Source organism: Grus americana, chromosome 8 (assembly GCF_028858705.1).
Source record: "Grus americana isolate bGruAme1 chromosome 8, bGruAme1.mat, whole genome shotgun sequence".
NCBI lineage: Eukaryota > Metazoa > Chordata > Aves > Gruiformes > Gruidae > Grus > Grus americana.
The window spans coordinates 17,612,601-17,624,555 of record NC_072859.1 but is presented as its reverse complement, the minus strand read 5'-3'; the positions used below and the strand labels follow the sequence as shown (position 1 = coordinate 17,624,555).

The window sequence follows — 11,955 nt, the reverse complement described above, 5'->3', positions numbered from 1 at the left end:
GAGGTCAGAGGGAGGGAGGGAACGGGCGGGCAGCCAGCCAGCCATGATGATGGCGACCGGGAAGCTGCAGGGCGGCGCGAAGGGGAAGCCCAGCCGGCGGCGCGCAGGTAGGCTCCGGGCTCCGCGTGCCGCTCCCCTCGCCTGGCGCTGTGGGCTCTTCCTGTGCCCTCAGGCCGGCACAGCGGGCTCGCCCAACTCGCTATACTGGGGGAGCAGCGGGGCGGCCGCGGTCGGCGGTGCAGGTACGCTGCCGCGAGCCCAGTGGGCCTCGGCCGGGCCGGGCCGGGCCGCGCCGGCTGTGTGGTCGGGACCGGCGAGCAGCGGCTGTCAGCGGCGGCTGGGCCCGGCGCCCCTGGGCGGTGCCCTCAGGTTGTGCGGGGGCTGCGCGCTTGGCTTCTGTAGCGCCGGCTTGACAGCGATCGTGCAGCTGGTCAGAAAGGCGCGTCCTCATGTTTTAAGCATAACAGTCCATTATTTTCCCTCCCTGTTGCCCTTGCCTTACAGGAGCAGCTGTCTGCTCCGTGTCGGTAGCTGGGTCAGGGCGGGCAGAGCCCCGGGGCAGTCTGGGGGGGTGACCGAGAGGCAAGGTGGGCGGTAAAAGCGTCTCTCCGGTGAGAGGGCCGTGTTGTCCCGTCCTACCTGGAGAAAATACAGTGGTGGGCCAGTTTGCCAGCAGTGGGGTACAGGGGCAATAGCTGGGGTAAAGCTGGGCTGGAGAACCACTGCAGAAACAGGGTGAGGTTGGCACAAAATTATTGTCAGAATTATTTTTCCTTTAGCTTTCTGACTATACAAAACATGCTGAATGAGAGTATGAAAAGAGTTGGGTCTATCTATCTTCACACTTACCAAAAGAGGGTATAACTAGTTGCTTGAATGGTTACTAGCTTACTGAAGTCACTCTCTGCCACCAAAAGCAAGTTTCTAAGCTTTCTGGATTGTGCTTACAGTTTTGAGGTTTTCATATTTTTCAGGTTCCAATATTTTCCACTGTTAAAGGAAGAAAGTACACTAATTTCTCTATTTCTGCATTTGTATATTTGATTTCTAGGAAATAAGCATTCAGCTGCTCTGAAGAATGAAGATGCTGCTCAGAGGTATAATTTCTAACTAACAATACACGGTGATCATATTGTTTTGCCTCACTTTGAAATCACATTCCCTGCCACGTGGTTTTTTTGCTTTCTCAGAGTACCGTGACTAACTTCAGGAGATCGCCAGCATCAACATTATGCAGGCTTGTTTGGAGTGATGCTGTGTAACTTCTAACAACCTGCACATTACATAATATGCGTTGTATAATATGCTAAAAGTTTATGAATCTAACCTCCACAGTTGTATTTCCTTACTCTGTAGTGCTTGCTTTTTGCCATCTTCATTTCTTTGCATGTCTGCCATTTTTCTTTATTCACTTTAAAAACAGAACTTGAGAGGAAAAAGCACTTTGTGCCATGGAAAATTACCTTCATTTGACTCTGTAGTAGAGCTAGACTTCCAGGTGAATGGCATAGACCTCTGTCAGTTAGGACAGCAGAATGACTGTACGTTGACAACCTCTGTGGAAAGCACTGCCAAATGGAGATCAGAGACATCTAGATGGTTGCTCTCTGTGTGTTTGCTGACAATAGAATAGTGGCAAGACTCAAGAACACTCAGGATATCTACTGTAATGGCATTTGTTGGATTTATTTCTTCCTTTATTTTGTACTCTCACACTCAGTCTTGTCCCAGTCCTTTTTTTCTTCCGGCTCTTCATGTCTCATCCAGCTCCCATTCTCCTGACAACACTCCATAAATTGTTTGTCCCGTGCTCTTTGTCCAGCCAGTTCTGGGTTTCCCTCTCTTGCAAGAAGAGTTTGGTAACCTTGTATGGAAGTATTGCAGTGCAATAAGAGTCAATACTTTTTCTGACTGGGGTGGAAATAAAGCAAACCAAGGTTGGATACTCCTTTGTGGTTATTACAGAATTACTTATCCAGTTACTTGTTGCTGTGTTTGGCCAGCATGGTGTGATGCAGAGAAAAAGTAAGCTACTATATTTCAGAAAAAAAGATAAAGGTACAATTGGAGAATTGTTTATGGAAAATCTGCCCTCTGTGTCATTCAGTGTCTGTTCTGTTACAGGAAAGCAGCTCTGGAAGCTGCTATGAGAAAGAAGATTGAATTTGAGAAAAAAGCATTGCATATTGTTGAACAACTCCTGGAAGAGAATATTACTGAGGAGTTCTTTCTGAATTCTGTAGGTGTTGCAAGTTTTTATACTCTTTTGTATCTTAGTGTTCAACTTTTTAAAAAAAAAAAAAAAGTTCTTGGAACAATTTGCTGCAGTTTGAAGTAGACAAATCATTTATTCCCTCTCTCATCACCTCTGATGATGATTGGCTTACTTTCAAGGATTCTGCAGTAAAAACATGCCCTGGTTTTGCAGGACTGTATATATTTATGAATCCTTACTTTGTTACCACAGCCTTTGTTTATATGTCTGTTGTTCTGGACTGATAGGTGCAGTATAAAAATTTAGGTCACATCATCTATGAATTCAGACAGAAGTCTATAATGCGCCGCAGTTTATCTGGCAGCACAGTTTTGCTGGAACAACGTGATGATTACTCCTGTTAAGGTTGTAAATAAGCTGGTAAACAGGTGTACAAAACATTAAATAGAGGAAAATTGTGAAAATAGGTGCAAATAGAGGCAAAATTATGAGACTCTTGTATATGTAAAAAGAAGTGCCCATGTCTTTCTTCTTTCCCTATTTGTCCTTTCACCATTTCTACAGCATATGTTCTAAATGTTGTTTATTAGACTTACTAAATAGCTCTTACAAAATTTAAAATATTTATTTGCTTATGAGATGTTTTAAGTATGAAAAATTACATATTTTCCAGTATCTGTTCTTGAACTATTTTCTGGTCATTTTAGGGAAAATTTATTACTCCATCTCACTATAAAGACATTGTTGACGAACGATCTATCATCAAACTATGTGGTTATCCTCTATGTCAAAATAAACTGGAAAATGTAAGTTGCTTTTTATTAATGCTGTTATCATAACAATCTCTTCACAATTTTTATTCTCTTGCATTTTCTTTTTAATTTTAAACTTCCAGTATTAACCGGAGATTAAAATACTGTCAAGTAATGGGCCAGGCATCATATAATTTCATTTCAGTATAATCCTTCTGAAGTAAAAGGTAAAATTTGATCAGTTGACAACCATTACTGTATGACAGAATCAGTTAGCATCTACTTTGACAGTAATAAAGATGAATGAGTTATGGCTTCATGGCCTTCCTTGGTGCATGCAGAAACTCTAATCTTGTTCCTTCTTCAGTGTAACCACATATCTCCATGAGAAGGATTGAAGTGAAAAAATAACACAATGCAGGGATATCACTATGTGAATGCATATACATCTGCTCTAAAAATGTATGTTACCTCTGTCAGAATCATAGTCACGCAAAGTATGGTATGTCAGAGCTTAAGCAGAACTCACGAGTTCAGTTAGATAACCTGTGATGTAATACCAGTTGTGATACACCTGATTACCTGAAAAAAAACTGTGCAAGTACAAAAAATTTTACTGTATTGGACTTCATATGTCCCCACAGATATTAACTCAGAAACTGTATTATATTTTATGTAAGTTCCTGTCTGGGTTTGTCTGGATAGTGGGAGAGTCTCTGACAGTACAGTCTCACATGCATATAAATAGATATGGATTAAAGGAGGACCTGTCTGTAACTGCCCGACACTTCACATGAAGTTTCTACCACGGCAGCTGCATTGCTTTATGTTCAGTGCTGGCTTTCTGGTAGAGAGGAAGTTGTCTTCTACAGATAGCAAGATGTAAATGATAAAGATAAATTGCCATTCTTACATCTGAGAAGGTACAATATCAAAAGAATTGAGAGAAAACGTGATTGTAGTATGTAATTCAGTTAAAATGGAACATACTACACATACTAAAATATGTGAAATAAGAATGAAGTTTTCTGTAAAGTCATGATGGAAATAACAGTCTTGCTGATGAAAGCATATTGTTTTAGGTGCCAAAACAGAAGTACAGAATTTCAACAAAAACAAACAGAGTTTATGATATCACTGAAAGAAAGGTATGGTAACGAGTCTGTTTCTAAAATGTATGTAATATTATCTCAACGTCAGAAATGCATTTTTGTAACAGAATTCGTATAATGGCTTGATTCAGAGCCAATATGGTTGGTTCTTGTGAAAATCATTTTCGTGAACTGTTAGAATATGAAGGGGTTTGTGCATTTCAGTTTCTAGATGCTTTATTGGGAAAGAATAAAAAACCCACTTACTTTCTTTTCTAAATTTAAACATAACATGGAAAGTTTTACTTGGATAGCAGTTTGATTATAGTGCAGCTGATCTGTTAAAGATATTTGCAAAGAAGTGTTCTTTATTTTGCTTGAGTATAGTCAATGAGCTTTAGTAGGGTCAAAGTGCACATCCTTTTCATTCATGGTAGTGTAATACAAGTTACATCTTATGTATTCCTTAGCGTGACTGCCTTTAGGGTTCTTTCTGAGGACTGTTCAACATAAAACATATCTTTTCACAAAGTCTGCTTCTTTCTTTAAGCACATTCATGTGTGTGGTTGAGTAAAAGTCGTCTTTGCCTGCTCACAAATCACCTGCAGGTGCTTATACGCTAAATTGTAGGATAAATGTTTTTAGTTCCAGAACAAATTTCTTCAGTGTTGCTAGTATACATTCCATTCCTCTGGTTACAACTCTGGGACACACAAAATTCTGGGAATTGCTTTCTCAAGCTACCAGGCAAGACTCTGAGAAGTGGGATGTTTTGTCTTGTTCCCTAATGCAACTGTGCAAGTTCATTTTTCAAAGATGCTGCAGAATTTTAGGTGTTGTTCTGAGTATTGCAAAATATCCAAGTTCTGTTGCTAACCAAAATTTTCATTATTGAACACCTGAACTTTATCACGTCTTTTAAATTGTACAACCATCTTGTTGGGTTAGGGATTGCTCTTTGAACAGTTTTGGTTTGGTTTTTTTTTTTAAATTATTGTTATATAGAATCCAACACTGGTTTGCTTCTCAGTATGTAATAAAAGTGCAAAAAGCAGAAGAGTGGGGGAAAAAAAAGCAGCTTGTGGGGAATAGAATAGGCCTATTTGACAGGTTTGGTTTCTCAGGTGAGGTAAAAACCTGGTCATAGGCTTAAAAAGAAATGTGAATTGGTACTTAAATTTTACAGGCATAAAAACCAATTACCTTTGTACATTTCTATGAGTACTAAAATTGTCTTTAGTCTTATTTTCTTGCATTCTCTCTCATTTCCAGTGCTTTTGCAGCAACTTTTGCTACAGAGCATCTAAATATTTTGAAGCTCAAATTTCCAAAAGTCCGGTATGGATGCGAGAAGAAGAAAAGTAAGTATAATCTCATACATTCATTGTTCCTTTTGAGAATATTATTTTCTCTATCCAAGCTGCAACGCTAAGTAATTAGCTGCAGTGCATCAGAATGATTCAGCTGAAGCAGAGGTAACTGATGTTGACATGCTAGCTTAGCATGGTGTTAATTTTAATAGTGTTGTTGCCATATTGATCACAGTAATTGACATGACTCGATACTACTCATGCATACTCAGTAGATATGATCATGTTAGTTTAGAGAGCAGACTACTCATAAATAATAGTCAACTCCTACTACCTTTAAAATGTACTTATTAGGATTGGATTTTTACAAACCGTATAATGTACAGGATGAATTAATCTTATCCTGTACAAGAGATTTTCTAATTTTAGCACAGCACTTGGCATTGGTCTTAAGGTTAGACTGTGAATGCTTGCACCTGAAAGCAGACTATAGCATGAAGAGGTTCTTTATCCTGTCTAAAGCTCTAATTTCAGATTGCACATTTCTTGTTACTGTAATACACATTTTGGAACAGTGAGATGCAGTCCATGTTCCTAGCTTACGAAACACAGGCTTGCAAATAATGAATTGAGCCAATGGGTGTCACTGTTTGACAATAAATACTTGCCTAGAGGATGTTCAGCTGAATTTACTCTGCTTTCATTCTCCAAGACGCTTTTCATAGTCTCCTGATTTTCAACAAAAGAAACTAGCTGAAATTACATGTGTGAGCTTGATTTCACAGTTCAGATCAGTCATATGAAATATCTGATCAATGAGAGAAGAGGTTTAGGGCAGCCTGATCTGATCTGAGGGATACTAGTAGGTAAAATTAGTTTCTTCATTAAATGTTTAAGTAAGTTTACCAGTATTTTTGTGCTGTTGTTTTGCTGTCTTTAAGGAAAGTATTTCTAAAACCTCCCTTTATTCTTAATGTGAAAAGGGCATAGTTCTGATATGCCTGACATAGTTAATTATTTATGCAGTGTGGTGGTGGGGAAGTGGTATTTTCAAAAAACCAAACAAATGAACCCCTAGATAGTTCATGGCTGGGTATATCTGTTTGCACAACTGCATACACGTGCACACACTGATAAATGTTTACACATTAGGATATCTGAAATTCTTTTGACAGAAAAGACTACAACCTCCACTTAAAACTCTGAAGAAGAGCTATATGGAGTTAATAATTTAAATCATCGTATGTTATCAGCTTTAGTTTCCAAACTAAATTCATTCATATGAGTGGTGCAACTTTCATCTTTTTAAACCTGTGGGGTTTTTTGTGTACTGTGTGAGAGACTGTGTGAGAGACAGTGCATTGACTTGCATTTAGGCATGCTTAAAAGGTTTTCTTTCATTCATAGGACAGGTGGGTGAGGATTTCACCATTTAATGTTGGATAAAATGAATAGCATTGTGATGCTGCCTCATAACTGCATTGAAGCAGATTAACTGCAAGTAGAGCTTTGGAAAGAAACCTGTCAGAATTTGTTTAGTAATGGTTCTTAGAGTTTCTGGAAACCTTTGAACTCCACTTTCTTAAAGCACTATAGCTTGATAGCCCAATTTTTAACAAAGTAAAACTTTAAATAAGTAAAGATATCTTGAATATTCTTTTCCTTTTTTTTTTTTTTTTTTTTTTTTTTTGCATTGATTTGGAGCATTTTTCTGTGAGGGGCCTGGGATTGTTTTTACTATAGGAACTCTGTGACCTATGAGGATCTTGGCATGTTTACTTTGTTCAAGAGGAGACCAAAGGGTGATCTGAAAGCAGTCTACAACTACTTGGAAAAAAGTTATAAAGATTACAGAGCCAAACTTTTCTTGGTTGATGGCAGAAAACTTAACAAGGGGTGATGGCCAAAAATTATCGCATGGATGTTCAGGCTGGACATGGGGGGGATAAATTGCACCAAGGTTATGGTGGAATGAAACAGGATACTCAGCAGTGGTTTGAAATCTCCATCTTTGGAGGTTTTCAAGATTTAAACTTCATGAATTTGTGGCTGACCTAATCTAGTGCTGGTGAGAATTGCACTACAAGCAGGAGGTCAGACTAGAGACCTCCAGAGGTCCTTTCTGAGTAACATTAGTGTAACTTGCTGATTCTGTTAAATGTTGTTCAACTTAACAGCATCATGCTGCAGGCATGAGTCATGCTCTATGAACATGTATGTATAAACCTGCTCTCACTAACCCTGCTTTGAACAGAGAGTGTTGGACTAGAAGATCCTCAGACGTCCCTTCCAACCTCAACTGTCTATTTTATGTCTTAATGTGTATTTCAAGAGCATTACTCTAGCAGGATGATATTCATTCTGTGTCTTCTTGTTGCAGACCACCAGACATAGAGCTGCTGAAGGAGGGACAGAGGTATGTTTTTTTTTTTTTTTTTTGTTAAATGCGTTTATAGTTAGAAATATTAGGATCATATCAGGTGAAAGGGGAATCTTTGATTTCCTGTGTTATAGACAAGACCTTATTAGAACCTACACAAAGGATTATTTGTCTTGTTTGGTTTTTTCCTTTGTGATTCTAAAACAGCATATTTGATCTGTGTGATTTAGTGTACAGCTGCTCTTGGCCTGTATGCCTTAATTGAGCCTGTTGAAATCTGAAACAAATACACTGTTTGTACTTTGCATATTTTATACCATCTATTCTTTATAAAGAAAATGGTACCAATTATATGTGATGAAAGCTTCTGTACTTCTTACTCTAAAACATCTATATCAGCTAAAATGAAATCACGCTAGTCTGTCATCTCTCTGTACCTTGCTGTGTATTGTGACTTTTTGTTTGTTTTCTTTTGCAACGTATGGCCATTAGGTGGCAAACTTACATATGCTAAAAACAGCTCTGCTGTCTCTCTGATTTTAGGATATTATTATGTTAAGATGCCTATCTTCATTTTAAAATTGCACTATTCGTCATGCTAAGTCTGACATTATTCTGTTGTCTTTAATAATTTACTATTATTTTCTAACTGCCAATAAGCAACTGAGAACTCACTTCTCTAAATAGTATCTATACTTGTCATCTTGATTGCAGAACATTACAATTCTTTGAGTTCAAGAAGACCTTTAGAAAAGCAGCTGTGATTCTTGAAGCAAAAAAGTACGCTTCTGCTATAAGGGGAAAATATTTGTATTTCTTACATGAAAGTGAAAAGCTATTACAGGTAACACCCATTTCTTATTTCATTAATGGCTTGTGTTTTCTGTTACAGTGGACAGTCTGGAGAAGAGGTGAAACTACGTGATGAAGTAATTAAAACATCTGACATTGAAAATCCTAGGATATCTTCAAATCCATGTGAATCTAGTTCTCATGACACCGCCAGTGACAGCAGTAGTGATACTGAACAAGAATTTGTTTCTTCCGTCCTATCAGGAAGTCAGTCAAGTTCAGCTGATACTGCACAGCAATTGCACAGAAATAGCATCCTCAAAAAGAAGCACGCTCAAAAAGTCTATTCCAGCCCTAAAACTGAAGACTCAGATGTGGTAGAAGCCACTAGACAACTATCTAATTGTAAATTAGATGCTCAGGAAGAAATGCATGCTTGCTCTGGTCATACTAAAATAACTGCAACGCCTTCAAAAAATACTACTCTAGGGAAATCAAGTGCTTCAGAAAACTATGAAAATACCTCTGGTTCACAGATAGTTTTTCTAGGTGTGAGCAAAAGAGGGGCAGAACATCTTAAAAGAACACTAGCTAACTCAAAAGAACATAAAAAACCTGAACTGAGGGATCCAGTTAATTCCAAAGGTAGTTTATTAGAAGTGCTTAAGCAAACACTTATGGAATGGAGAACTGAGGAGACTTTAAAATTTCTCTATGGCCCAAACTATGCTGCTTTGTGTTCATCAGAGAACATATCATCTGCCAACCAGGAGAATGAAGAACTTGATGAGGATGACTTAGATACAGCTGAAGATTTTAACACTGTTGTTATAGGGGAGTCTGAAAACAGTTTGAACTATTCTTTACCTTTCACATGCCCAGGTGGAATAGCTAACCCTGTGCCTAGTTACGAAAAACTAAAAGAAGAAACGGAGTTCCTAGAACTCCGAGTAAAAGAGTTCTATAAAGGAAAGTGCATCTTGGCTGAAGAGGCAGTGACACATGCACAAGTGGAGGAACATCCAAGCAAAGACAAAGTAAGTGTCCAGTGCAATAGTGTTGAGGCTGTGTAAAGTCTGCTTTCAAAGAATTATTACAAGCTCTTTGTTTTTGTCATCATAAGTGGATAAGTATCTTGCATGGGGAAGGGGAAAAGTACATTAGCTGCACACTGTATATTGAGTCAGATTAAGCAAGCTTCTGCCCATTAAGAAATTTGGGATTTTTTTTCTATTCAGAGATAAGAGTTTTCTTACGTTTAAACATTTATTGATAAGATGTGACTATTTTGATGCATTGACTTTAATTAAATACGAGGTTATAGCTGTTGAAGTTTTTTGTCTAATACAGGATGATCAACAGGAAGATCTCACCTTCCCACTTGTTGATTCAAGTGCACAAATGCAGATTAGAAAGCGAATTGTCCTTGAAAAACTGAGGAAAGTGTAAGTATCCTTTACTTTGGTAAATATCAAGCTGAAGTTGGTGCTCATTCATCATTATTTTAAGTAACAAACATGCTGTGCAAGGACATTCTGGCTTTTTCTAAGTGGCCTTACTCATAACTTAAACCCATTATTGCCCTAACAAACTTACTATTTCTGAGACAGTCATCTGCAGTACAGTTGCAGATGTTAGTTTGCACAGCCTGCTGAGGTTGGAATCTCACTACTAAGGTGTTTTCTAGAAGAAACCTGTCCCTTCCTACAAGCATTGGAACTTGCAGTTGACAGCATTCCAGGCTGGCATGACAGTGTGTTCTCACTCTTCAGTAGTTGGCAGAAATCAGGGCACTTGTGCCATTACACTGAAAATTTCTATGGGTTTTGGATCTAAATGTTGGTATAACACGTGGAGCTTAAAATGAGAATATGTGCTTAAAAAACCCTAGTTCCACAGCAGAGTTTTTATTTATCATCCTCCTTTCCCTCAATTATCTGGAAATAATCTCAACTATTTAGATTCTTGTAAGTTGTTTAAAAGCAGATTCTGATGGACATAAAATATGAAATATTTAAATAGCTGTATGTACTAACTGCTTAAGTCTAAACTGAAAAACTTGAAGTTGATGGGGAGGAGTGCAAATATTTGTCCTGTACATTAAGCATACTGTTACTGGTAAACAAACCCACACAGAAGGAAGCGGTGTTTTCAAATCTCTTAATAGTTTAAGCAAAGGTCTTACTAAAAGAGTTTCTAGTCCATGATTGGATGGCTGGTATCAGTATGCCTCTAGCTGCAACCATTAAAGGCCCTCAGAGTTGAATCTTAAAACTTTCCAAACACCAGACCTTTTTCACATACATAAAAGGACCTTGGAGTCCCAGAAGAGAGATTAAGCCATCTCTGCTGTAGCTGTTAAAATTACTAAATTGTCAAAGTTGAGAGGACCTCGAAATTACTCCCATTGTCCAGGCAATGCAGATAAATGAATGTTTGAAGGCCATGATGGTGGTGTTTGTTGTTAGGAGTATTTTGCTTTTCTATGGTTGTAATTTGTGTTAGCTAGACAAACTAGATTTTGCAGAAGCTTTTTTTTTTAAAAAACTTTAAAAAAAACCAACCAAAACTCCTCTAAAAAAAACTCCAATCTGTTTCTCTCTACCTGCAACAAGTGTGGGTGGGCCACAACTATGGAGTCAAACCATGCTGCAAGAAAGATTCCAAGGACTACTACTGTATGGGAAAGCAATTTCTCTGCTCCTTCAATTTTTTCCACAAGTTTGTCAGTCATTTTCAGCTTCTAGCAAAATTTCTGTTGAACTTAAAAGTCTGGTACTCCATGAATAGAGGATAAGAAAGATAGATTCTTTTCTTCTTAGTTTTTTCAAAGGTTTTATTCTTGACTCTCCCCTTCTTTAGTTGGCTCTCTTGAATTTTATGAGGTGATACAGTAGTCCTGTCACACTCAAGTAAGAGAGACAATTTTCATTGTGATAAAACTTCATGAGCTTTGGTGGAAGTCCTACTTGAGAAGAAATGAGAAAGAGAGGAAAATGTATATTGACCGGTGTCTTTTGCCTTCTAGATTACCTGCAGTTTTGGGCCCTCTTCAGATTACTCCAGGTGATGTTTACACAGAGCTAAAAAATCTTGTCAAAACTTTCCGGTGAGTATTGGTCTTCATTTAGAGATTCTTCTTGGTTGATTAATTAAACATGCTGTTGAATGATTTGTGATTTGGGCACAGAGAGGGCCCCATTGCAGATTTGCCCTTTTCTAGCTATGTGTTCATGTAGGTAATGTCACATTCCCTGTGGACTAACAAGTCAACCCTTTCCCTGCTCCTGACAGTGGCTGGGTCACCAGGAGTATTTGTAGATTTTTAAAAACTAGGCCAGTGGTCTCTGGAGGATGGTGGTGAGTCTTTTAAAGGTTCTACTACCTCGTCACCTCCTATTAAGCGTGAGTTTC

At 38.3% G+C, this 11,955-nt stretch overlaps 1 protein-coding gene across 6 annotated transcripts in view; it reads left to right on the top strand.

Moving 5' to 3' along the window:
- Positions 1 to 17: 17 nt before the first annotated feature.
- Positions 18 to 11,955, top strand: part of RPAP2 (RNA polymerase II associated protein 2) — a 63,966-nt gene continuing 52,028 nt past the window's right edge. For all 6 annotated transcript variants that reach the window (XR_008578131.1, XR_008578130.1, XR_008578129.1 and 3 more), the window contains exons 1-10: positions 18 to 107; positions 1,052 to 1,097; positions 2,125 to 2,239; positions 2,923 to 3,021; positions 4,050 to 4,115; positions 5,332 to 5,420; positions 7,750 to 7,785; positions 8,642 to 9,578; positions 9,892 to 9,986; positions 11,570 to 11,650. Coding sequence is in view for 3 of the 6 variants with exons in the window: in XM_054834374.1 (XP_054690349.1) it covers positions 44 to 107; positions 1,052 to 1,097; positions 2,125 to 2,239; positions 2,923 to 3,021; positions 4,050 to 4,115; positions 5,332 to 5,420; positions 7,750 to 7,785; positions 8,642 to 9,578; positions 9,892 to 9,986; positions 11,570 to 11,650 (1,628 nt within the window). In the remaining 3 variants the exon portion in view is untranslated. The remainder of the gene's footprint in view (positions 108 to 1,051; positions 1,098 to 2,124; positions 2,240 to 2,922; positions 3,022 to 4,049; positions 4,116 to 5,331; positions 5,421 to 7,749; positions 7,786 to 8,641; positions 9,579 to 9,891; positions 9,987 to 11,569; positions 11,651 to 11,955) is intronic.